The sequence below is a fragment of the Mustelus asterias genome, chromosome 18, assembly GCF_964213995.1.
Source record: "Mustelus asterias chromosome 18, sMusAst1.hap1.1, whole genome shotgun sequence".
Classification (NCBI taxonomy): Eukaryota; Metazoa; Chordata; class Chondrichthyes; order Carcharhiniformes; family Triakidae; genus Mustelus; species Mustelus asterias.
In genome coordinates, this window is record NC_135818.1 from 50154855 (window position 1) to 50181258 (window position 26404).

At 40.5% G+C, this 26404-nt stretch overlaps 1 protein-coding gene across 1 annotated transcript; it reads right to left on the reverse strand.

Moving 5' to 3' along the window:
- Positions 1 to 104: 104 nt before the first annotated feature.
- cgrrf1 (cell growth regulator with ring finger domain 1) lies at positions 105 to 26146 on the reverse strand. The gene is made up of 5 exons (XM_078233909.1): positions 25877 to 26146; positions 12925 to 13102; positions 11628 to 11775; positions 10498 to 10605; positions 105 to 3005 (listed from the first exon to the last, which is right to left on the reverse strand). Exons 1-5 carry the CDS (start codon positions 26118 to 26120, stop codon positions 2655 to 2657), a joined length of 1029 nt encoding a protein of 342 aa, XP_078090035.1. The 5' UTR covers positions 26121 to 26146; the 3' UTR covers positions 105 to 2654.
- Between the last annotated feature and the right edge of the window lie 258 nt (positions 26147 to 26404).

Consider the following 26404-nt stretch of genomic DNA (forward strand, 5'->3'; position numbering starts at 1 on the left):
CAAGGGCTGTATTCCATATATAATAGATTGATTTATAAAGGTATTTTTCAGTCTTTTGAAAGTTTCCTGCAAATTACTTATATGAAATGCAGCACACAGACCTGTAAACAAGTATCTTTATTTATTCATTCATGGGACATGGGTGTCACTGGCTGCCCAGCATTTATTGCCCATCCCTAGTTGCCCAAGGGTAGTTGAGAGTCAACCACATTGCTGTGGCTCTGGAGTCACATGTAGGCCAGACCAGGTAAGGACAGCAGATTTCCTCCCCTAAAGAACATAACTGAACTAGATGGGTTTTCCAACAATGGTTTCATGGCCATGATGCAGATAAAGGCTAGCAAAAGAACAAATCTTAGACTTTACTAAAACCAGACTACCATTTTCATAATACTTGGGCATTATATTTGTAGAAATCCAATATTTCTTTGAGCGCACAAGTGCTGGAATTAGACTCCAGGCCTAAAAACCTCTGGAAGAGAGAAGATTATAGGTGGAGTTATTTTTGACTAACTGCCAACATTCAAATTCCTACTGTTTATTAAATAATTAGTTAATTGGTCTCAGCATTCTCCACTAGTATTTGTCTTTATGCAACCATGATCATTTAAACAGCCTGAAATAAGAAACCTGTTAAGTTTTGATATTTTGTGGAATATTCTGATCATTGCTGAATTTCAGATGAACAAGTTCCCGAATATAGACTGAAAATAAAAACCCATGGCATTTGCAGTGGTATCAATGCACAGTTGTGTGGCTGAATGGAGTAGTTTGGACAGTTGATAATTTTTGATGTTTTCATTCATAGGTCCTACCTACAATTTCAACAAGTATGTTCCTTTTTGGTCTATGCATTGCAAAACCAAACATTTCAGGGAGGCATAAAGCAAACTGATTACTTCTACACACTTAATTTGGCCAATTATGAACAATCTAAATAAAATTACAATTTTTAGTTTTGGAAGCTGGCACTCCTCAAGGATCAGTGTTCAGGTACAATACTGCATCATTGCTAAACATTAAAAATAACTACAATTTTAAAAATAGAGGGATGGAGCTGTGCATTTTAAAGGAAGTTACTGGAACAGTTTGGACATGGCTCATAAAAAGAAAGCTTAAATTTCAGTATTTCCCATAAGACTAAGTGGAAAATCTGTTATTACATTCTCGGTACTGTACAGTCATTCTTAGTTTATATTTTTTTGAAACAATGAATATATATAACATACATTTATTATTCTATCAAACTGTTGACCTATATTACAATTTCAAATCACCACAACTTTAGCCATTAATATTCACATACTGTAATCGTTCACAAAATACAAATTAATATTTTAAAAATTATATATACACTATACAGCATATTTAGTTTCTGGATGCAGTGCCTAGTTCAAAAGCTTCAGGGCGTCTCAGATTCTAGAAATGCATTGGGGGGACGGGGCAGGGGGGAGGAGGAGGAGGGGGAGTTTTGACCCCAAAAATCAAGCAGGTTTAGGATGTTAAAATGAATCCGTTTTTAAACGGAAGTGGGTCAGCAATGTAATGATGAGCATTTATGCCTCACATTTAAGCAGTATTTCCAATTTAACCATGAATAGCTGAGATGTCCAGGCCTTGGGAAACTCAGCAACTAAATCCAGATGGTGCATTGTCTCCCTGATGCCAAAGACGACACTCAGTTGCTGCAGAGCACCCCGGGGTGGGGGGGACAGCCAGTGGTCGTGTTCACATTACCAATGCCCTAAGCAGAAAGAGGGATGTGGTCCTGCAGTCAGAATATACAGAGAGAAGTAGGAAATTAATAAGCAGAACAAGTAGCAAGCTTTGCATTACGCGTGCAAGCAGGGATAGAAATAGAAGGACAAAGCAACCCCCCCCCCCCCCCCCCCCCCCCCCATCCCAACCTACAACCAACGCTTATGATCTCCTTCACAAGATCACCAATCTGCCCCAGCCCTGCCCTCAGATTATCACACTCCCTTCAACTCGACTTTTCCGATCCCTCCCTCCTCCCCACTTCCCATCTTTGGCCTGGTGCTAAAGGCCTACCTGCCGGACAGCCTCTCAATTTGGCTTGCTGTGGCTGTGAAACAGAGGTGAGAAATGTTAATCAGTTCCTGTCATTCGAGTTAATATCCAGTTCATGATGAGTTTTGCAGTAATAGGTGTACATAATCATTAAAATCCTTCAGTATGAGAAAATACTCCAAAAAGTTAAATGTTTAAGATTTGAATATATTGAATATTAACACGACTAAAGTTTGCAAGAACTGGAGACAACTTCTGGTGCAAGATGCAGGAATAAGTCAATGTTTAAAAAGTAAGTCAAATTTTAATTTACTTAGATTAAGCAGTATAGATGTTTTTATGTTACTAATTAGTGTAAACTAATGACCTGCTGGTTAACATAATTATTTGTTTCTCCCCTCGCACACACAAGAAAACATGCTGTCCCCATTTTAAACTAGTCAGAATGTCAATAATGCCTCAAGTAACTTGCATAACTTCATTACAGAACTTATTATTTAATTCCTTCATCAAGATTCTAGATTGCACATAGACCTTCAACATTGCAGAAGCTGCATTTTCTGAGTTTTTTTCCCCATTAAAGAGCGGGCCGTTAATTTACACCATTGTGAATGTTTTCCCCATCAAAGGTCTTCCCAGATATCTTCAAGTAACTGATTATCAGCGCTATCTTTAACTGCGCCAACTTCTTCCTCTGTTCGTACAAGGGCAAAAGATTCTCTAACAAACTCTCTGCACATGGGGCATTGCTTGAAGTAATTCACACAATAGTCGCACAAACAGGCATGTCTGCAGGGCAGCAGAACCCAGTTCACAGGAGCATTCTGGCACACAACACAATCCTTGCTGCTTTCCTTTTGTGGGCCAAGTTCCTCTTCTGTCGTCCCAAATTTTTCCAGGAGCTTTTTGTCCAGGCCAGTTTCTGAAGACGGTTGTGCAGGTAAACTGGTTTCATCAACAGATATAAAAAGTCTCTGCGTAATAAAAATTAGAAAGTTTAAACTTCATTCAAAAGAGGGTATAGATTGTTGTGTCATTTATTTACTAAATCTAACTGGACTTGTTAACAACCGGAGCCATAATGATAAAATCACAAGAAATCTTCCAAAGAACTTCACATAGAGTCGGTTGTTTTCTAAGTTAGTGTAGGACAGCTAAAGAACTCACTGGTCTTCTTCAATATTCCTAAGATATCTTTTATGTCCAACTGATCAGGCAACTATTACCTTAACTGAAAGGTGCCACCTTTAGCAATGCAGTACTCCCTTAATATTGCAATGAAGATTTATATCTGAACATCACAAACAATTCAACATAATAAACACTTATGTTTCTCTGTGTAATAAAATAACAGTATTTGTAACCTATCTTTTTTTTAATTTATTGGTGTTTTGAAAGAACTCCCAGCTCACTGTTTATATTGGGAAGGATCTCAGCAAGAGGAATGCATAGGAAAATAATGAAGAAGGAAGAGATCAAGAACTCTTTTTTTAAGTTGAAAAATATTATTTGGAAATCATAGAATCACAGAATCCCTACAGTGCAGAAGCAAGCCATTCGGCCCATTAAGTTTGCACCGACCACAAACCCACCCAGGCCCTATCCCCTTAATATTTATTTACCCTAGCTAGTCCCCGTAACACTAAGGGGCAATTTAGCATGGTCAATCAACCTAATCCGCACATCTTTGGAGTGTGGGAGGAAACCAGAGCACCCGGAGGAAACCCACGCAGACATGGGGAGAATGTGCAAACTCCACACAGACAGACATCCAAGGCCAGAATTGAACCTAGGTCCCTGGCACTGTGAGGCAGCAGTGCTAACCACTGTGCTGTATTGCGATACAGAAAGGAAGACAAATATGAAGTTAGCTGTCGAACAACGGTGGTAAGTGAAACATTACAATCTTTCTAAGGTGCAACAAAAAGATGGACACTGAATTAACTTTGCATGGAAGAGTGAAGGAAAAAATGAAAAATAAAGATTTTTGGGGAGCTTTAAAGCAGGATGCAATTGTCAAGGAAACAAAAACGTGAGCACTCCAGAGAACAAGGGTTCTATTACATGAACTGTACCTAGGTTGAAACATGCACAATGCCACAACAGGAGTTTGTCTTGAGATATCCACATTAATGAGCTCCAAATCTTTGCTTAAAATCACCATGGAGACCAAATATCTCCTTACCAACAAAGAGAAAATATCACCGGGCTCCTGTCATTTAATTCTTAGAAACTAGTTCACAGCAGCACCAGCAAATTCAAGAAAGTAAAAGGTCGAGTCGCCATCGTCCCAGATGACCACAGGCTGCTCTCCCTTTTGAGAAATTCAAGAAAGTAGATCACCCTTCACCTTCTATTAAAGCCTTGGTTGGGAAGGCCACAAAGGTCAGAAAAAGCAATTTGGAAAGCACAGCATTTATAATCCCAGATTTTAGTTTGAATTAAAAATCTAAGTTTTATCTTTATACATAACTGATAAACAGCTATTTAAACAAAGTAAGCAATAGGAGGCTCCCATTAATCTACCAATACCTCACCAGTATCTAAAAAATGACCATATAATTGTTTAATCTTTCTTTGAAATACATTTAAAACTTGGGTCTATATAGAGTTTTGCCGAATGGCTTACCAACTAAAGGCTAAATCATGCACACAACCAAGATCCCGGTTACAATCCTGGTCTGTCCTGATTTACCTCAGCTGCAGCAATTGAGTATCTTTTCCTGAAATGTAAATTTACTCCTATCTGGTATCACTCTTATAAATCTTCTCTGAACTCTCTCTACTGCCCCACATCCTTTCTATATTGTAGTTACTAGAAGTGCATGCAGTACTCTTTAAGTGTGGCCTAACTAAGGTTCGAAACAGGCTTAGCATAACTCCCCTATTTTTCAATTCAGGCAGCACAGTCGCACAGAGGTTAGCACTGTTACTTCACAGCGCCAGGGACCTGGGTTCGATTCCCGGCTTGGGTCACTGTCTGTGTGGAGTTTGCATGTTCTCCCCGTCTGCGTGGGTTTCCTCCGGGTGCTCCGGTTTCCTCCCACATTCTGAAAGACGTGCAGGTTAGGTGCATTGACCCGAACAGACGCCAGACTGTGGCGACTGGGGAATTTCACAGTAACTTCATTGCAGTGTTAATATAAGCCTTACTTGTGACTAATAAATAAACTTTAAAAAAAAACTTTAAACTTTTTTAAAGAATTCTATCCCTTTAGAAATAATCCCTAGCACTTGGTTCACTTTTTAAAGTGGCCTTGCTAACGTGTGACTTTTAAAAAATGATTGATGTACTCGTACTCCAAGACCCTTTCGTTCCTCTACTCCACCTCAACTCACACCTTCCACGTAACAAGTGACCTTCCTGTTCTTGCTACCAAAACGTATTACCTCACATGTATGTGTGTTGAAATTAATTAGCCATCAATTTGCCAATTATTTGTCCATTCTGTAAATTTATGAACTGCTCCTGTTACCTGTTGTGGTCTTCCTCTGTCCCCACTACAAATCTTGTGTCTCCACAAATTTAGAAAATGTGTTTTTTAATCCAAAGTTCAAATCATTAATGAAAATTGCGAACAGCAGTGGTCCCAACATTGATCCCTGTGGAAAACCACTTTCCACCATCTGACACTCTGAATAACGACCCTTTACACCCACTCTCAGCTTTCTGTCTTGGAGCCAGCTAGCAAGCCATTCTGCTACTTATCCCCTGACTCCACATTCTGTCCTTATTCATTACTCTATTATGGGGCACTACATCCTGATCAGGGAGCTCCTCCATGATAGAGAGGCTACACTCCTTGCCCACATGGCAACTCAATTACAAAGACTGATGGACACTGTGGAAGGGAATTTTAAATCAGCTAGTTAGATTCACAGACAGATGTAGTCTTTATAGTAACAGAACAGTTAGAGGGGGTTAAATGATTCTATCTAACGAGTTAATGTTAACAGTTTGTTCATATGTGAATGCAATAACAGTATTAAAATGAAATAAATATGATTTTAAAGTATATTGAAATATTAAATGTATTTTAATCTATAAATGTATTGTTCGTCTCAATCAAAAATGTGAATGCTGCAAAATATAATGGTATGGTCAGAAGTTCAGAGCTGAGAATCCATCAGTCAGCAGAAATAAGCATGAGATGTTTCAAGTCCTAGGACAAATATTGTAACATATTGTAATATTACAGAGGCATACATTGTCCAGGCATAAGGAAATATCTTTCTCAGGGCCCAGGGAGACGCTTATCTCTCTGTCTTGGCAATGTGCCTATGGGAAAGGTTCAGGTATAGAAACGTCCTTAACTACATAGCAACCAGAAGTGGGCTTAGCTAAGGTGGGAAGATGTCTGGAATTAAATGGACAAATGAAAATATCGTTGTATCGAGTAGCATATTGCAATTGACTGAGATAAGCTATCTTGTATTGGACTGGCATGTTAACACTAAATGAAATTGAATCTAAGCCAATGAGGAGGTGTATCCTAGAGAATGCAAAGTATAATTGTTCTGTAATTTGGCTGAGTGCCTCAGATCTTTGGAGTGGTCTCATAGCACTGAACATAGGCTGTTTGACCCTCTGAAGGCCTCCCAAGGCCACAGGTTAATGTATTGTCCGTCTTGTATGATACTTTGTATTTTCAAATAAATTTTGGTTTCACCTTTTGAACAGAGAATTTGCCTTTTGCGAGTTTTTCAAATAGAATCTAAGTTTTTAGAAATCAGCCACTGTTTTAAAAGAAAATTCCCACAACAGACTCTCTCATACCTGTAACTTGTTCTCTCTGACTAAAAGCGTCAAGTAAACGGTGGTCTTAGAACAAGATATTGCATCTCCATCCCTGATCATGAACAACCCACTGGAAGTAGTTAGCAAATTTTGCTATGCTGTGTCCATGGTGACAGACAATCTGCCCTATGAGAGCAGGGGAAGCGGTTGCCACATTTAGTTGACTCACAAAATGCAACCAGGATAACACCAATCTGGTCCTTAGGACCAAGCTGATGTTTATAAGGCTTGTGTTCTCAGCCTTGCTGTATGGCTATGAAACGTGAGCAACTTGCAGCTACTTGGAAAGGCAGCTCAATAAATTTCCATTTTCACTGTCTGCGGCGCTTCATTGCTATATCCTGGCAGGACAGAATCACAAATGTGACGGTCTTCTCAAAGGCAGAGCTCCCAATCATGTTGGCAATAATCAGAGGTGGCTTCGATCGATCAGGCACATCCCACAAGATGGAAGATGGCTACATACCCAAGAACATTCGGCATGGTGAGATAGCTGGAACCAGATGATGAAGGGCACCCAAGGTTCCACTTCAAGGGTGCTTGCAAACATGACATGAAGGCCCTAAATATCGATTATCGCTTTAGGGAGTCACCAGCTGGTGAAATGGGAAATGGCAACACCTTTTCCGGGCTGGTGTGTATCACCACCATGGTCAGCAGCTAGGCAATGAGCTCCAATGCCAAAAAGAAGAACCCACAACATTATTTGGTAATTTCAGGTGCGGTACTTGTGCAAAATCTGCTTCTTAAGGATTGATCTTCACAGCCACCAGCAGAGATGCTCCAAATAAAGACACCCCACCTAAATGGATTGTTTGCTCTGTCCATCAGAAACTTGTAGATAGAAAGATACCAATATATCTTATCAAAGACCCTTTGAAAGTTCAAATAAATTCTATCTAATGCACATCCATTGTCTACTCTCTCTGTTACCTCCTCAAAAAATTCAATAAGGTTGTTCAAGCAAGACTGCTCCAGAACCAGCTGTGCACCTAGCCAAGATGTTCCAGAGCGGCTACAACACTGGTATCTACCCAACAATGTGAAAAACCGCCCAGATATATCAAGTCCACAAAAGCAGGACAAATCCAAAATGGCCAATTACCATTACATCAGCCTCCTCTCAATGATCAGCAATGTGATGGAAGGCATCTTAGTGCTATTCAGTAAATAGCACTACATAGCGATAAGCTGCTCACTGATGCTCAGTTTGGCTTCTGCCAGGACCACTTTGCTCCTGATATTACAGCCTTTGTTTGGTCCAAACATGAACAAAAGAAGAGATTTCTAGAGTTGCCATAGAGTCAGAGTTTTAGAAACATAGAAGATAGGAGCAAGAGGGGGCCATTTGCCCTTTGAGCCTGCTTCGCCATTCATCACGATCATGGCTGATCGTCCAACTCAGTAGCCTAATCCTTTCTCTCCATAACCTTTGATCCCATTCACCCCAAGTGCTATATCTAGCTGCCTCTTGAATGCATTCAATGTTTTGGCATCAACTACTTCCTGTGGTAATGAATTCCACAGGCTCACCACTCTTTAGGTGAAGAAATGTCTCCTCACCCCCGTCCTAAATGGTTGATCCCGAATCCTCAGAGTGTGACCCCTGGTTCTGGACTCCCCCACCATCGGGAACATCCTCCTTGCATCTACCCTATCTAGTTAGAATTTTATAAGTCTCTATGAGATCCCCCCTTCATTCGTCTGAACTCCAACGAAAGCAATCCTAACCTAGTCAATCTCTCCTCATACATCAGTCCCGCCATCCCTGGAATCAGCACAGGGTCTCACAATTTACTCTATGACTACCCTAGGAATCTCTTGCAATGATGTCCTGCGACTGAGATGATTGGCCTACAACAACTATTTTTCTTTGCGGTAGATATGAATCATAAGAAATAGGAGTAAGAAATTTCTAGGATGGTGTCATAGGCTCAACCATTTTCAGCTGTTTCATTAATAACTTTTTCTCCATCCTAAGGTCAGAAGTGGATATGTTCCCTGATAATTGTACAATAGTTCAATACCGTTCATAACTCCTCAGATATTGAAGCAATCCATATGCATTCAGGTTGGCAAGTGATATAAGTGGCAGACATGTGCCAGGCAAAATCATCTCCAATAGGAGAGAATCTAACCATCTCCCTTTAACACTCAATAGCTTTACTATCATGGAGTCCTCTGCTATTAACATCATGGGGGGGGGGGGGTGTTACCATTAACGAGAAACAACATATAAATGCCTCTGCTACAAGAACAGGTCAGAGGCTGGGGATTCTGAAGTGACCAACCCACCTCCGGTCTCCCTCATCCTGTCCAACATCTACAAGGCACATTTCAGGAGTGTGATGGAATACTCTCCATTTGCCTGAATGAGTGCAGCTCCAACAACACACAAGAAGCTCAACACCACCCAGGACAAATCAGACCGTTTCTCAGCATGCCATTCACCAACCTAAACATCCACTCCCTTCATACCAAACCAAGTGATAGCAGTGTATACCATATACGTTATGCGCTGCAGCAACTTGCCAAGACTCCTTTGACAGGATCTTCCAAACCTACGACCTCCATCACCTAGAAGGACAAGCGGAAGCATTGGAAAACCATCACCTGCAAGTTCCCCTCCAAGCCAGTCACCATCCTGTATTGGAACTACATCGCCGTTCCTTCACCGTTGCTGGATTAAAATCCTGGAAGAATTCCCTTCCTAAAAGCACTGTGGGTATACCTACACCACATGGACTGTAGAAGTTCGAGGCAGCTCACCACCACCCTCTCAAATGGAATTAGGGATGGTCAAAAATGCTGGCTTTCCCAGTGACAACCACATCCCATGAAAGAATTTTTTAAAAATTCTGTAGAGCTGACATGTTGTGCTATTTACTTCCAAAATTTGATACCAGACCACATAAGCAGATATTAGGCAGCGTGTGGTTAAACAGGTAGTTTTAAGGTTTCCCTGGAGCAGAACTTGAAGCCTTGACTTTCTAACCCAGTTACCTAGTAAGCTACAGCTGAGCCAAAATGTTTCAGTCAGTAACTTCTCCTAGTTGGGGAACTGAACACTGGTTCACCTGCATGACAGGCAGGAATATTAACCACTATTCTAAGAATCAGCATATCCCTAATTGTTATTTCAGCTGATTCCTAAACGTGTCCACCTATCTATTATTCATGCTTGGGAATAAACGATAATGATCCTCCCTGTAATCAAATACCTTGATAGCAATCTCTCAGGAAACAGCATAGAGGAAAAGATGAAAACAAAGTTACTTATTATGCAAGTAAGCCATGGTTTCTTTTAGCATTTGTATTACTCTTGAGTCACAAACAATAACAGATGAAAAGTTAGAATACATAGCTGATTCCATTCTCCTGTAACAATGGGCGGCACAGTGGTTAGCACTGCTGCCTCACAGCGCCAGGGACCTGGGTTCAATTCCCGGCTTGGGTCACTGTCTGTGTGGAGTTTGCATGTTCTCCCCATGTCTGCGTGGGTTTCCTCCAGGTGCTCTGGTTCCCTCACACAGTCTGAAAGACGTGCTGGTTAGGCGCATTGACCCGAACAGGCGTCGGACTGTGGCGACTAAGGGAATTTCACAGTAACTTTATTGCTGTGTTAATGTAAGCCATATGTGAGACTAATAAATAAACTTTAAACCTACCTTAAGATCATATATGTGACCTTGGGCAGTCAGCAGATACTGGTACAAGATTCGACAGCTGAGTCTATATTTCTCATCAGGAACATGAATTACTGTTACCATGGAAACCTGGAGATACAAGAGTCGTAGATATTGTGAATTCAATGAATATGTTTAAAAATCACAACAAAACTAATTAAATATTGTCATGAAGATGTGTTTTATGACAAATAATGATTTTTAATCCACTGGCTGGAAAAACGAATTAAACATTTCAAAAACTGACTTTTTTTAAAAAAAGACAGCTGAAAGTGACTTGAACTCAGCCAAGATGGCTACCCAATTTTGTTTACTGCACATTCCACATTCTAATCTAATTTGAGATGGAGGTGGCATGTCTGCAAAATCCCAAAGACAATGATCTTAGAGGAATGTGAATGACCATATTTCTAATTCCACTGGTACAACATCCAGATACTTAACAAGGTGGAGACAAAGCATCAAACCTAATCTCTTGGACAATGGGATCTTCAGGTCTCGCTGACGGCACACCCCCACCATAGGTTTCATGGCAGCGAGGTGTGCATTCAATGCGAGACCCCGTTGACAATGGCAGGACCTGTTGCTGGCCAATGGAGGGCTGCCTCCACGAAACATGCAGCAGGTGCGCGGAAAATGTTGAATTTGTACTGGCAGTCAGGTGGATGCTTTTCTTAACCAATATTATCAAGCTGAAGTGTCTTGATAATATCACAATATAGGTTTAAAATATTTGTATTTTTAAAAATTCTGCTTGGAGCACCTATTTAAAACTTGACATTTCCACCTTCTCTCAGTCAAGGCAGTAGCAAGACAATTATTTTCAGTTATAGATTAGCTCGAGTGGGGAAAGACGAGGGAGAGAAAAAAGCTACACACAAAGTGTTAAGGTTGATAATTTAAGCATCAGAGTGTGGTTTGAACAAATCCAGGCTCAAATTTTAAGAATTACTAATTGAGCGAAGCATCATAGGCCTCTGTATCAGTGGAACCATATTCCAGAGTATGTTGCTGCAGCAGGGGAAGCAGTCAGCTATTCAGTCAAAGAGAGAAAAAAACAACTAACATTTAACCCAACACTTTTCTTTTTGAACCCTCATTAATGCACTTACAATGTCATAAATGTCCTGGTCTTCCTCTTCTGCTAGTGTCAATAATGCTACTAGTGGATATTGTGCTCGAGGGAGATTCCCAAAATCTTTAATTGCTAAATATTTAGGTAGCTGAGAGAATGTTTCATCATCGCTTTGTTTCTCAATTCTAGTGCAATTAGTTAAAGAAAATAATTCCTAAAATGTATTGCCAGTTCTGAAATTGTAATGTTACAGAACAAATTCTTAAGTCATTTTTTTCTCCATAGTTTTTTTTTATAAAGCAAACAATTTGTTGCGATGCCTTCTCCTTAAGCTTGAAAATTAGGGATGTTTGGCTCATAAACTGACACTAATTCCTTAACCGCATTAATTACTTCATAGCCACACAACATACTGCTACGGTATTGTTTTCCATCCAAAAAGTGAAACTCACAACAATGTCAGCCAAGACAGTTAAGCCACCATCATCTCATTGAAGAAGCAAGTGTACACAGGTCACTTTAATTTACAAACATGTAAACTGATCAGATTCCATTATTTGGGATTCTAGTAATCCAGCTGCGAAAGCATGACAGTACAGAACAACTGTTGTTACAGTTTGTTGAGCAAAGATGGTGATATATTACAAGCTCTGTATCTTGACATGCTAGAAAATATACTTATGTAATTTCAAACCAAATTGGCTATTACAAGTTAGTAAATACCTTTTGTTTCTTTTGACTTCCTAAATTGAAATAGCACATCCAGACTTTTCTAACTGATCTATTTTCACGCTAAGTTCATATCAATAAGTTTATGTCCCATTTCCCTATCATCCGTGTGCGATGACCTCCATGGGTTCCTGGTCATACAATGTCTTCATTTTAAAATTCTCATTCTTGTTTTCAAATCCCTTCATGGCCTTACCCATTCCCTATCTACATAATCTCCTCCAGCCCCACAAGCCTCAGGATATGTGCATGTCTCTAATTCTGGCCTGTTATATATCCTGGTTTTAATTGCACCACACTGCGCTGTCAGTGGCCTAGAACCCAAGCTCTGGAATATCTGCCCATTCTCCTTCTCTACCTCATTTTTCTTGTTTAAGATATTCCTTAAAACCTACCTCTTTAACCAAGCTTTTGGTTATTTCACCAAATATCTCATGTGGCTTGGTGTCTTGCTTTGTTTCATAACACTCCTGTGAAGCACCTTGGGACTTTTAAAATATTCTGTTGTTGTTTCTGCATGTTATCTGAAATTAATCTCATTTACAACTCTTGACAGTTACACAGCACATTCAGTGACTTGTTCATCAGAAATGAATAAAGGATACAGAAATTTCTCTTGATAGAGAATATCCCCATCTATTGCTTCATCTAGTTTCTGTGGCACTTTTATTCTGAAGCAGTAAACATGTTTTTGTAATCCTTCATGAAGTTTATGAACACTGCATCCCCAGTAGATAGTCAAAATGCATTTCTCTGTGCAATGAGATTTCAGGCTTATTCCATCTGCAAAGGCAATGCAGAATTACTTATCAGACATAGCAAATTAAGTCTTAATTCCATTATGTAGACAACCTCACTGAGAAGTACACTAAAAATATAGTTACTGACAAATTAATGTTTTAAAGACTTATAGGGCGGGATTTTCCAGCCGCATTCGCCCCAAGACTAGAAAATCCTGCCCAAAGTCAACAGACCGTTGCACAGTCCGTGTCCCGCCTCTATGATTCCCGTGGAGAGTGGGACGGGAAACTTCCAGTCACAAAGTTAGTACCTTCCAAAAAATCTGATTTGATTTTGTAAATCAATATGGTGGATCTTGTTCCCCTCTCTCATGTCACCGAAGGTGAAAAAGTTTGTTATTCTTGGACATATTCTAACACTTATCTACAATGCATTGCAGTCAGTAGATATGATCGCAATAGCTGCAAGTAATTACATTTTCAATTTCTTCATAAAAGAATTGCAAAAATGCAGCACTATGCCTTTTGATATTAAAAACATACAAGTATAATAGAAATAAGGGGCTGGCGAGTTGACGGTTTCTCAGAGAGAGTAAAGTGAGGCAAATATTCAAGTTGGAAAATGGAAAGGTATTTTTTTAAATGCCCAAAATTCAACACATAGAGCACAAGTAGAAAACACGCATGGCAGTCATGACCAGATGAGATAGTACAAAATAGTGGAGGAGCAGTCAGGTAATTTACAAAAAGTAATAAAATGCAAGGAAACCCCGAGATGGAGAAAAATAAGATGCTTAGGTTGGCAATAGGGACAAAAATAAGGAATCAAGAGAAGCCTCATATAAACCAAAAGAAAGGCATTGCAAAAGCACTAAAGGCAAAGTTATGTTAATTCCATTGTTTGTTCGAATTATCTATAAATTATATATTTAAAACACAGCTGTGATTTGTTCGCTAAATAAATTTACAACAAAGTCTTGTATGTGTGAATCAGTAGTAACAAAATTCAGGTTAATTCAGGTGAAAGAATTTTTCACAATTATTCTTTAAAAACATGTTTAATCCTGCAAATGCTAATAAAGGGATAAAAAATATATATTTCCAGGTTAGAGTGTGAGCCCTGACTCAGTCAAAACATTTACTGCTGAAGTCTCATTATAAAGTACAGAATACTGATTGAAACATGGACCACATTCGTGTTATCTGTAAAAACAGCAGGTTTAATGCTGGCATGTAATATTTACTCTTCCAATGAGTAATAAACTTTAAAAAATGAACAAGTTCTTTGACAAACTGTTAAACTTACTATTTTCAGAAGTGCAGAAATTCTGTGGTTGGAAAGTAATCATCTGGCCAGATAACAAGTAAGCAAATGTGCAACCAAGTTACCCCACACCTTCAGAAAATAGGTTGTGAATACATAGGAACTTTTGATAGTAGTTTAACTCTTTCTACTATTTTCAGTTTTCCCCCATCCCCTATTTTCAGTTTTCTCTCTTTCATCCCCACAAAAGATACATGGTAAGGATGGATCTGCTCCCAAACCAACTGATTGGTGATGATCGCAACAAGTCAATAGATCCTGATCAATTCTCCCACCTCAAGCAATAAAAAGGAACTCAGCAAAGTATTTATTCCGCAGCATCACCTGTTTTCTCCTGCCCCTCACTCTTACTTTTCTCTCTGCTTTTCCTGAAGGGATGGGTCATGAAGAGATCTAGTTCTTTTGTTACCACCAGCCCACCTATTCATTCTAATATCTGGCAGCCATTTTTCACATGTAAATCATGAGTGTTGGCATGCAATTAAATCTATGGGGGTTCGTCAATAATCCTGGCCTGTCCTCACCTGATATTCATCCACACCCGATGTTAGTTTATAACCCAGCAAGACCAAATCTAGCTGCTTTATTAACTTTAAAGATGATCTTGCACAAATGTTTTGCCCTTTTATCACCTTTTAAATCATGTATGAATTGTTAGTCCAACCATTCCTTGCCTAATATTGGAAGAAATATTATATTTTTTACTAAATAAAATGTGCTTTGATTTGTATTTAATGCACATGCTGTGTTCAAGATTGCACCAATGTCTATGTTTATTAAATTAACAAGATTGAACTTGGAACTAAAACATTCAACTGCCAAGACAAAAATCACAATTGACTTTCAGAGTCATCAAAATCTTTTTAGCATTAGAATACAAGTACAATCTGTGCATCTGTTTATATATCTCACAAAATTAGAATTGTTTGTAACTGCTGCCATCTAAGCTGGCAGTGCAATTGCTCAATCGGCAAACTGAATCATACTGCAGTAATGCACAATTTCATTCTGGTGGTGGGATCAGCTTTTTGATGCACACCAAGATGAAGAAAAATTAGATTCCCAGCACAGTTTGAATTATAGTCATTCTTCAGCATGATTCCAACAATCCACTTTAATCCAGAAAAGGAAAAGGATCTTCAACTGCTCATGCATGACACCTCATTTTGTTACGTATCCTCAGAGTCTCAGAGTCAAAATTGCAGTTCATGCTGAATTTAGTTGAATGCTGTGACCTCAGGAGCACTAGGAATTTTGAAGACTTTCCAAACTCATTTCACTTGAGGAAATTCAGCCAGAAGGACATTAAATTCAAAATTGTAGAGAAGTGGTAGTCTTTGACAAGCTCAGGTCCAAAAGGTTTTTTGTTTTGTACATAAATTCCATCCACAGATCATCTGCTTTGGTTGGGGGAGAGGATACAAATGTATTTAATTCAGGTTTGAAGCTAAAAGGTTATTTACAGGGGAACTCTCTTGATATTCTCCGCTTCTGCTTAACATCTCATTCTTCAGGCAGTAACTTTTGCCATGCTTGACTTAATCTAAAGCTATCATTTTCGAAGGCTCCTTACCTTCAAGCTCATATTATTGGGAGAATTCTATTAAATATAAAGCTCAAGAAACTATTCTGAAGAAATGTTGAACAACAAATTAAGCTATACAAGTTAAATAGTTTTGTCAACCTTTGTTCTTTGGCACCTCCCTGCAAATCATAGCAAGGCAAATAATGACAAGACAGTTTTCAAATTGAAAGTTAAAGCATACAAGTCTCCAAAGATTAACATTGGGTCAGAAGATTGGATGGAATTTACAAACCAGCAAAGAATGGCTAAAAAAAAGGAGGAAATTGAAGTACAAGAGAAAGCTACTTGGATATATAAAAATATAGCAAGAGTTTCTACAAGTGTTTAAAAAGCAAAACAGTTACTGAAGTGAGTCAGAGGAATAAATAATGGAAAAAAAAGGAAATGATGGAAACTTTGAACAGATATCTTGTTCCTGTTTTCCATGTAGAAGACGCAAATAACATCCCAGAAATGCTTGTAAAGCAAGATGTGAAAGAGAGGAAGGAACTTAAGACAACTGCAATCACCTTTGAAAGGATACTGAGAAAACTATTCGAACTAAAGGCTGAGAAGTCCACAAGACCTAATGGACTTCATCCTATGGTCTTAAAAAAGTGGCCACTGAGATAGTAGATGCATTGTAATTTCCCAAAATTCCCCAAATTCTGCAAACTCCCAGAGTGGAAAATAGCAAATGTACCTCCTCTATTCAAGAAAGGACGGAGACAGGAAGCAAGAAACTGCAGGCCAGTTAGCCTAATGTCTGTTATTAGGGAATTTCTAGAATCCATTATTCATTATTAAGGATGTTATGACAAGGCACTTCTTATTGTAATTAGACAGATAACAGGTTTTGTGAAATGGAAATCACGTTTGAGAAAATCATGTTTGACTAATTCATTAGAGTTATTTGAGGAAATAACAAGTAACATGGAGAAATTGTGGTGCACTTGGATTTCCAAATTTGATGACAAAATGAACGCTCATCATATAGGGGGTAACGTATTAGTACAGATGCTGGACTGGTTAGCTAACAGAAAACAGAGTACAGAGAGTAGGGTTAAATGGCTCATTTTCAGGTTGGCAGGCTGTACACAGTGGATCAGGGCTGGGGCCTCAATTATTTATAATCTATATAAATGAAGTAGATGAAGGGACCAAATGTATGGTTGCTAAATTTGCTAATGACACAAAGATGGGTAGGAAAGTAAGTTGTGAAGAGGGCATAAGGTGACCACAAAGGGATATAGACAGGAAAAATAATTGGCAGATGGAGTATAACATGGGAAAATGTGAACTCTTCCACTATGGCAGGAAGAGAAAAACAGTATACTATTTAAATAGAGAAAGATTGAAAATCTCTGATAGAGGAAGGTAGGTGTCCTGGTACATGAATCACAAAATGTTAGCCTGCAGGTACAGCAAGTGATTAGGAAGGCAAATGAAATGTTGTTGCTTGTTGCAAGGCAATGGAATATATACATTTTGCCACAATGATATAGACGGGGGCATTGGTGAGACCACATCTGGAGTACAATTTTGATCTTCTTATTTGAGAACTGTTACAGCATTGAAGCAGTTCAGAGAAGGTTCACTTGACTGATTCTTGAGATGGTCTTACAAGGAAAGGTTGGGCCTGTATCAATTGCAGTTTAAAAGAATGAGATGATTTTATTGAAACATACAAGATTCTAAGGGGAACTGACAGAGTGGAAGCTAAGGAGATGTTCCCTCTTAGTGGGGAAATTAGTACGAGGGGACACCGTTTAAAAGTAAAGGGGAGGAAACTATTCTTCTTTCGCAGGGTTATTGGTCTGTGGAATTCTCTTCCTCAGAGAGCAGTGAAGGCAGGATCCTTTTAATACTGATTGGATAGATTATTGATTGACAAGGGAGTTAACGGTTATCAGGAAAGTGGAGTTGAGGCCACAATCAGATCAGCCATGATCTTATCAAATGGCAGAACAGGCTCAAGGGGTCAAATGTCCTACTCTTGCTCCAAATTTGTCTGCAGTTATGTACACCAATTCCATAGATTGCCTGTAAACTCCTAACATTTTGTTTTGCATTTTATAACTTTATCAATGATTAATGTTTTCCTTTGCAAGTTAAAGTATTTAGCGAAATTGCCGTTTTGCAGCTTTTGGTGTCACATGGAAGCAGAAAAATCAAGTCTAGATGTGTGATTAAAAGCAAAAGGAAATGGATAGTAACAACCTGGCTGGATTGAAAATACTGAAGTTAAGAAAGTAAGACCAACCACATTCAAAGAAGCCTTTTCCCTCCAAATAATTGACAGTGATGCAGAAATATTTTGAGAGAGAGCTTAGATTATATGTATGACAAAAGGAGCAAAAAAAAGAGGAAATGATAGAGATGAGAAGAGCACAAAAGAATGAAGTTTGTTGTGGGGCCAAAGACAACTTTGGTCTTCCCAATAGTTAACTACAGGTTCATCCAGGATTGGATATCTGAAAAGCTTTCTGACAACACAGAGGCAGTAGAGAGTGGTGACAGTGAGTAGAGCTGGGTGTTGTCAGTGTAACGTACAAGTGTAACATAATGGCCAGCTTTTGGATGACGTTGTCAAGAGGTAACACATATACTAGTAACAGGAAGCTGCCAATGAGGACTCTAGAGGCAACAACTCAGGAATAGAAAGAGAAGCATTGCAGAAATCTTCCTCGCTATGACTGGACAGGTAAAAATCGAACTACACAAGAGCATTTCCACTCATTGGACAACAGGAAAGAGCTATTTGAAAAGGATGTTGTGATCAACCACAGCAGAGTACAGAGGGATTAAGAAGAATGAGGGACTGTGCACAAAATGATCAGAGCCATGCATATAGTTAAAAAACAAAAATAAATGTAATCTAAACACATATTTTCCGAACTGGATGAAAATATAATTTAAGAAGTGAGTAAAAAGAAACCAAGTCACAAAATCCACAAGAGAGATGCAGGAAAATACACATGATTTTTTTCAAAATCAAACCAGGTGAAAACTGTCATGAGAGCAATAAAGACTTTAGAGATTAACAAAGCTAAGATCGTTAAAACTTCTTCCAGTATCACAATCAAGTAATAGTGAGGAAGTTAGGACATGAAAAGATATAGTGGTGAAATGAAATGCAAGTCAGTTTAAACTTTACATTCAAATTATTTGAATGTATTCACTAAATCGGAGATCCAAGACTGAAAGAAATCCTGCGGTCAAAAATCCTAGGGGGTCAAAGGAGAAAAGGAGAGGAAATTTCTAGGCACTGGCTATCATTGTAGAAGAATTATTGAGCACAGACAGATTCTACAGATGGACAATTGTTTTAGTATTTAAAAAGATAGTAAATCTGACTTTCAAACAAAGACTGGATGTGGGAAATCATGTTCAACAGTCAGCCTCAGGTCAACTGGGATTCACAAAAGATGCATTCCAATTTGAGGACAGTGCATTGCCATGTCAAAAAATTATCCAAGTCATCTACCACCTTGGACTAGAAATTGCTGGAATGTCACATCTCACAGGGAACACTGTTAACTGGAAGTTATATCTATCTGTTCAGATTGCACTATATTTGCACTGCAAATTGCTAGAACATTTAAGCAATAGCAGCACAGCAATGTCAATGGAACATCTGAGATCCTGGAAAAAAAAATAGCAGAAAGGAACAAAGTGAATGACAGAGGAAACTTGGGTGGTTTAGAGTCACATTAGACACAGAAGGAAAAATAGAGAGTGAAAGAGAGTGGATTGAGAGGGAGAGATACACAAAAAGAATCAGAAAGAAAAAGTAAAAACAAAAACAGACGAAACAGAAGAACAAGTCATTGTAGCCTAGTTGCGTTTGGGAATTACTGCTTTGGCTCTTCAACAGTTAATGAATGCATAGTCGGATAGGTGGGCAAATGTACAAACAAGCGTTTTTCAACCAAGAAGCATAGAACATGTGGTTCCAGGCATCTAAAATGATCTAAAAGCAGAATTGTTTTAAGATGAATGCAGGAGTTGCTAAATTAAAAGAGATCAAGGTCCATCAATTTTGCCTTTTAAATCTTTTATGAACCTGCATGACAGGTTTAAAATCAATCACTTAAATTAAGGTTCTTAAAGGGGTACATGGTTATAATCTTTAACCAAAGGAAAAAAAATTAAAGAAAACTTAAATCCTGGTAGTCATATGAAATAACATGAATGAAGTTGCTAACAATCAATCAGTCTACAACAGATCAGGACATGAGGCAAGGACAACCCCAGTGATGGAAAGTTTTGGGAGCCATAGGTTCAATCATTCCCTTGTTCCCATGTTACGCTTACCAATTTGTGTCTCAAATAATTACTCCTTTTTTATTTTCTGAAAGAAGTCTACCTTTGCAATTGAGTGTCAAAAGAGTTTTGCTAAATTACTGTCTTCCAACATGAGAAGACTAGCACAAAAATACTGCCAAACTGGATACAAAGCTTTTTAAAAAGTCTATGAATAATTCACTACCTACTGCAGTGATATCCCATAGCTTAACTGTTCTATTTCTGGGCCTCCCAGGTTGAGAGTCATGTCAGGATCATAAATTGAGTCAATAACAGGGTCCTGAGGCCTGCTAATTCACATTGGGAATAGCAGCAGCAAGACTGATTTGCCACTAACAACATAATTTCAAAAATGTTATGACTTACAGTGAACTTCAACAGAAAATTTCATGGTACGATGGGAATTTTTCTGAATTTATTGAAGCTAATGGCGGAGATCATCAGGCAATTTGTGGAAAATCAGAATTCATGCCATATCTCATCTTCACCACAAATTGCTGGACCTTTCACAAACTAATAACACATCATCATTTCTCAGCAAATTTTGTCCTATTTCCAGTGGTGAGTTCAGGGCGTGATGATGCCAGCATTTGGTCGTCTACACACTGCCCTATGCAAACACCGATTCGAGACTTTACATGCTATTTACAGTCTGAAGTTCAACATAAGAACATAAGTTCAACAAAGGTCATAATTCGAAACACCGGGGATCGGAGCAAATACCTGAAGGATTTGGCTGAACAATCAGAACTTCCACCAAATTAAATATAGACTGTCATAAAATTAAGCCTGACCGCTTTGCTGCATGGCAGAAACATTTATCCATGAGGGGAGGAGAAATTACTTCACCCAGAGAGCGGTGAATCTATGGAATTCACTACCACAGAAAATAGTTGAGGCCAAAACTTTGTGTACTTTCAAGAATAAATTAGATACAGCTGTGGCCAAACGGGCCACTTAAAATGGCGATTTACAGAGCATGCTGGGATAATTGGACAAGCACTGAAATGGCAGGCTGCAGCTTAAAAGACAGAGATTACAGGCTGCAGCTCAGACGACTGAATACACAGGAAATAGGCCATCCCAAAGACAATGGACATGCGCTGGTCAAACATAATTGTTTACCAGACAAAGGGGAGCCTTAACCCCTTATTTGGGAGAGATTATGTAAGAACATAAGAACTAGGAGCAGGAGTAGGCCATCTGGCTCCTCGAGCCTGCTCTGCCGTTCAATAAGATCATGGCTGATCTTTTTGTGGACTCAGTTCCACTTACCCGCCCGCTCACCATAACCCTTAATTCCTTTACTGTTCAAAAATGTATCTATCCTTGCCTTAAAAACATTCAATAAAGTACCTCAACTGCTTCACTGGGCAGGGAATTCCACAGATTCACAACCCTTTGTGTGAAGAAGTTCCTCCTCAACTCAGTCCTAAATCTGCTTCCCCTTATTTTGAGGCTATGCCCCCTAGTTCTAGTTTCACCCGCCAGTGGAAACAACTTCCCTGCTTCTATCTTATCTATTCCCTTCATAATCTTATACGTTTCTATAAGATCTCCCCTCATTCTTCTGAATTCCAATGAGTATAGCCCCAGTATACTCAGTCTCTCCTCATAAGCCAACCCTCTCAACAAACAAAGAACAGTACAGCACAGGAAACAGGCCCTTCGGCCCTCCAAGCCTGTGCCACTCCTTGGTCCAACTAGACCATTCGTTTGTATCCCTCCATTCCCAGACTGCTCATGTGACTCCAGAATCAACCTAGTGAATCTCCTCTGCACCTCCTCCAGTGCCAGTATATCTTTTCTCAAGTAAGGAGACCAAAACTGTACACAGTACTCCAGGTGTGACCTCACCAGCACCTTATACAGCTGCAACATAACCTCACTGTTTTTAAACTCCATCCCTCTAGCAATAAACGACAAAATTCCATTTGCCTTCTTAATTACCTGCTGCACCTGCAAACCAACTCCTTGAGATTCCTGCACAAGGACACCCAGGTCCCTCTGCACAGCAGTATGCTGCAATTTTTTACCATTTAAATAATAGTCCATTTTGCTGTTATTCCTACCAAAATGGATGACCTCACATTTACCAACATTGTACTCCATCTGCCAGACCCTCGCCCATTCACTTAGACCTATCTATATCCCTTTGCAAACTTTCAGCGTCCTCTACACACTTTACTCTGCCACTCATTTTAGTGTCATCTCTGAATTTTGGCACACTACACTTGGTCCCCAACTCCAAATCATCTATGTAAATCGTAAACAATTGCGGTCCCAACACTGATCCCTGAGGCACACCACTAGTCACTGATCGCCAACCAGAAAAACAATCCTCTATCCATGCTAATACATCACCGTAACACGGTGCACCTTTATTTTATGCAGCAGTCTTTGGTGCGGCACCTTGTCAAATGCCTTCTGGAAATCCAGATACACCACATCCACAGGTTCCCCATTGTCCACTGCACATGTAATGTTCTCAAAGAATTCCACCAAATTAGTCAAACATGACCTTCCCTTCATGAACCCATGCTGCATCTTACCAATGGGACAATTTATATCCAGATGTCTCACTATTTCTTCCTTGATGATAGATTCAAGCATTTTCCCTACTATGTGACCTACGTGCCTCCAGCACCTACAGGCATGGCCATCGGACACACACCCAGAGATCGGTGTGGCAGCACCTGATTGGACTCTTATCGATGAGGGTGGTCGAGCCTTGATCAATCGATTGACAAGAATCAGGAGATCGCCCAAAAGGACACGAAACCAAGAAGGGATAAAAGGTATCGCATAACAGAAGCAGCTCTCTCTCTCTGACCCCACGAACGAGCAACAACAACGGTGACTATCACCAGCAACAACCAGCATGGAGAGCCACCACACCCGAGAAGGAAGGAAGACCAGAGCCAGAGTGTAAACCAGACCAAAGGACCAGACTACGCAGAGGACTACAGAGTCCAACACACGGATAAAGGCCAATATCTGCCTGGGTACTTGCCAGTCACACAAAAGTTAAGTCAAGGTCCAGTATTGGACTTGAACTTTAGTATTTCTGCAAGATAATTTATTGTTGATTGGGTGGGTGATTATTAATTGTGTGTGTAAATAAATATTGCTGTACTAACAATAAGTCTACTCGCAATTCTTTGTCCACCGTATAAGGGTTAAAACAGACTGCGGCAGGCACAACATAAGCTCTTGGATCAAGGGATATGGGGAGGATCAGGATATTGAATTTGATGATCAGCCATGATCATAATGAATGGCGAAGCAGTCTCGAAGGTCCTGTGGTAATATAATCAGGGCCTAATTTTAAGGCTGATTAAATTGGATATCCTAAATTAAAGAATTGGGCATATTAAAATCAAACCTCGGGCAGGCCAATTGTACAAATACAAGAACATGCCTGGGCCATCAATCACCCATCAAAGATCATTGCACTCTACTGAGACCCAGCAGGAGATCATCACACCCCATTGAAATGCACTGGCCCTATTGTTAGAAGTGATGTGGAGATGCCACATTCTCCAAGGCGGCCTTCACGACACACGACAGTGCAGAGTCGCTGAGCAGAAACTGATAGCCAAGTTCCGCACACATGAGGACGGCCTAAACCGGGATGTTGGGTTTATGTCACACTATCAGTAACCCCCACAGCTTGCCTCCTGGACTTGCAGAATCTCACTGGCTGTCCTGTCTGGAGACAATACACATCTCTTTAACCTGTGCTTAATGCTCCCTCCACTCACATTGTCTGTATCTTTAAGACCTGGTTGGTTGTAGAGATTCGCATTCTAATCAGTATTCTGTAACTTGATTTTGTGTCTCTGTGCCCTGTTTGAGAGCAGATTTCCACTCCATCTGACGAAGGAGCAGCGCTCCGAAAGCTAATGGCATTTGCTACCAAATAAACCTGTTGGACTTTAACCTGGTGTTGTTAAAACTCTTACTGTGTTGTTAGAAGCCCAGATCGCGCCAGACTTTCTGTCACCTAGAGTTCCTGCAGTTACCTTATCTGACAACAGGTTACATGTAAGCAACAGCATGGAGATGGACACCTGGGGGCGGGCCCCGATGTCCTGTCAGACAGACATCAAGAAACCCACTGGGAACCCCCCCCCCTCCCCTCCTCCCCTCCCTCCTGGTACCTCATTGGCCGGAAACCAGAAAGGTTTCTGGAAAGGCAGGCAGGGGGATAAAGGTACACATCTTAGACACACCACGAGCGAAGACTTGATGAGGAGGTGACCTTGACCATCTGGAAGACTGAACAGAGAAGGAAGGAAGAAGCTGCCATTGAGACTCACCTTCGTGATGACCGACCAGAGAGAGAATCGGGCCTGCAGTTTAACCAAACCATCTTTGCGGGTAGTACACTTGAATCTGGGGTATCCTCTTGATTTATGTGGGTAATTTTAAGGGTTAATAGTATTATTATTAATAAACTTATTGAATCTTTACTTGTGTTTGTCCTTTGTCCATCTTGCAAATAAGGGCACCGGGGTAAAACCTTGGAGTAAGCAAACTGATTGAAAGTATGAGAATTAACAGCTACAACAGTCCGAATGGGAAACAGCATGCAACAAAGTAGATAAAAGCAAAATACTGTGGATGCTGGAATCTAGAACAAAAACAGAAAATGCTGGAAAATCTCAGCAGGTCTGACAGCATCTGAGGAGAGGGAGAAGGGAGCTAATGTTTCACGTCAGGATGAAATAGAAGCCGGCCAATAATTAAATATTAGAAAGCTACTTTAGTCAAAGCAATTTGACTGGATGCTCTAGGAACTGGGAAGTGTTGTGAGCACAGTCCACTGATGGGTAAATGGGGCAGCATGGTGGCACAGTGGTTAGCACTGCTGCCTCACAGTGCCAGGGACCTGGGTTCGATTCCTGGCTTGGGTCACTGTCTGTGTGGAGTCTGCACGTTCTCCCTGTGTCTGCATGGGTTTCCTCCAGGTGCTCGAGCTAGTTTCCTCCCACAGTCCAAAAGACATGCTGGTTGGGTGCTAAATTCTCTGTGTACCCGAACAGGAGTGTGGCAACTTTGGGGCTTGAACTGAGTGCCTCGTTAGGCAATTTCAAACACAGCTAAGAGTCAACCACATTTCAGTGTGTCTGGAGCTACAGAGTCGGTGGTACAATGGCTAGCATTGCTGCCTCACAGCGCCAAGGAACTCAAGTTCGATTCCCGGCTTGGGTCACTGTCTGTGTGGAGTTTGCATGTTCTCCCCGCGTCTGCGTGGGTTTCCTCCGGGTGCTCTGGTTTCCTTCCAGTCTAAAAGATGTGCGGGTCGGGTGCTAAATTCTCCCTCAGGTGTGGCGACTAGGGGATTTTCACAGTAACTCAATGTTACTTAATAGGCTTATATTAAAGCCTACTTGTGACACTAATAAATAAACTTAACTTATCGCTCCGAATAAAATGAAGTTAATAACAGAGCCAGTTAAATATTTCGAAGACAGGGTAAGGGGTCTGATGTGGAGATGCCGGCGTTGGACTGGGGTAAACACAGTAAGAGTTTTAACACCAGGGTAAGGGGTCTGAACCAGTGTTACTTGTGGAGAAATCATTTTAAAACAATATTCGGGGCGCGGGGCGGTTACCTGTAACTGATGCAGTGCTGGAGTTGCTAACTTCCAGTGCGAATGGGTTTTTCACCTGCACCATCCTCTTCCTCTGCACCCTGGCCCTGGACTCGCTCTCCTCCGAGTTGCGGATGATGACAGGAATGTCCCAAACAAACCATCCCAGGATCACCGCGGTGGTGATGAAGAAGCACAGGAAGATGAGGCTGATGTAGAACAGCGGCGAATATTCGTACAACATCACCAGGAAGACGGCGGCCATCGGCCTCCTGACAACCGCCGGATGCTGGCGGCGACGGCAAGCGCAGAGCGACACAACACACCCGCGCGCCTTTCCGGTCCCTCCGCCACAGCCCGGCTGCACCTCACACCCCGCCTCCCTCCATGTCTCTCCAGCCTGGCTGCACCTCACCCCCCCCCGCCCTCAATGTCTCTCCAGCCCGGCTGCACCTCACCCCCCCCCCGCCATGTCTCTCCAGCCCGGCTGCACCTCACCCCCCTCCCATGTCTCTCCAGCCCGGCTGCACCTCCCCCCCCCAATATCTC

Coding starts and splice junctions, on each gene's coding strand:
- cgrrf1 (XM_078233909.1), bottom strand. CDS start 26,120: ATGGCCGCCGTCTTCCTGGTGATGTTGTACGAATATTCGCCGCTGTTC. Junction 11,776..12,924: donor CTCTATCAAGAGAAATTTCT/GTATCCTTTATT, acceptor TAATTGCACTAG/AATTGAGAAACAAAGCGATG. Junction 10,606..11,627: donor ACCAGGACATTTATGACATT/GTAAGTGCATTA, acceptor TTGTATCTCCAG/GTTTCCATGGTAACAGTAAT.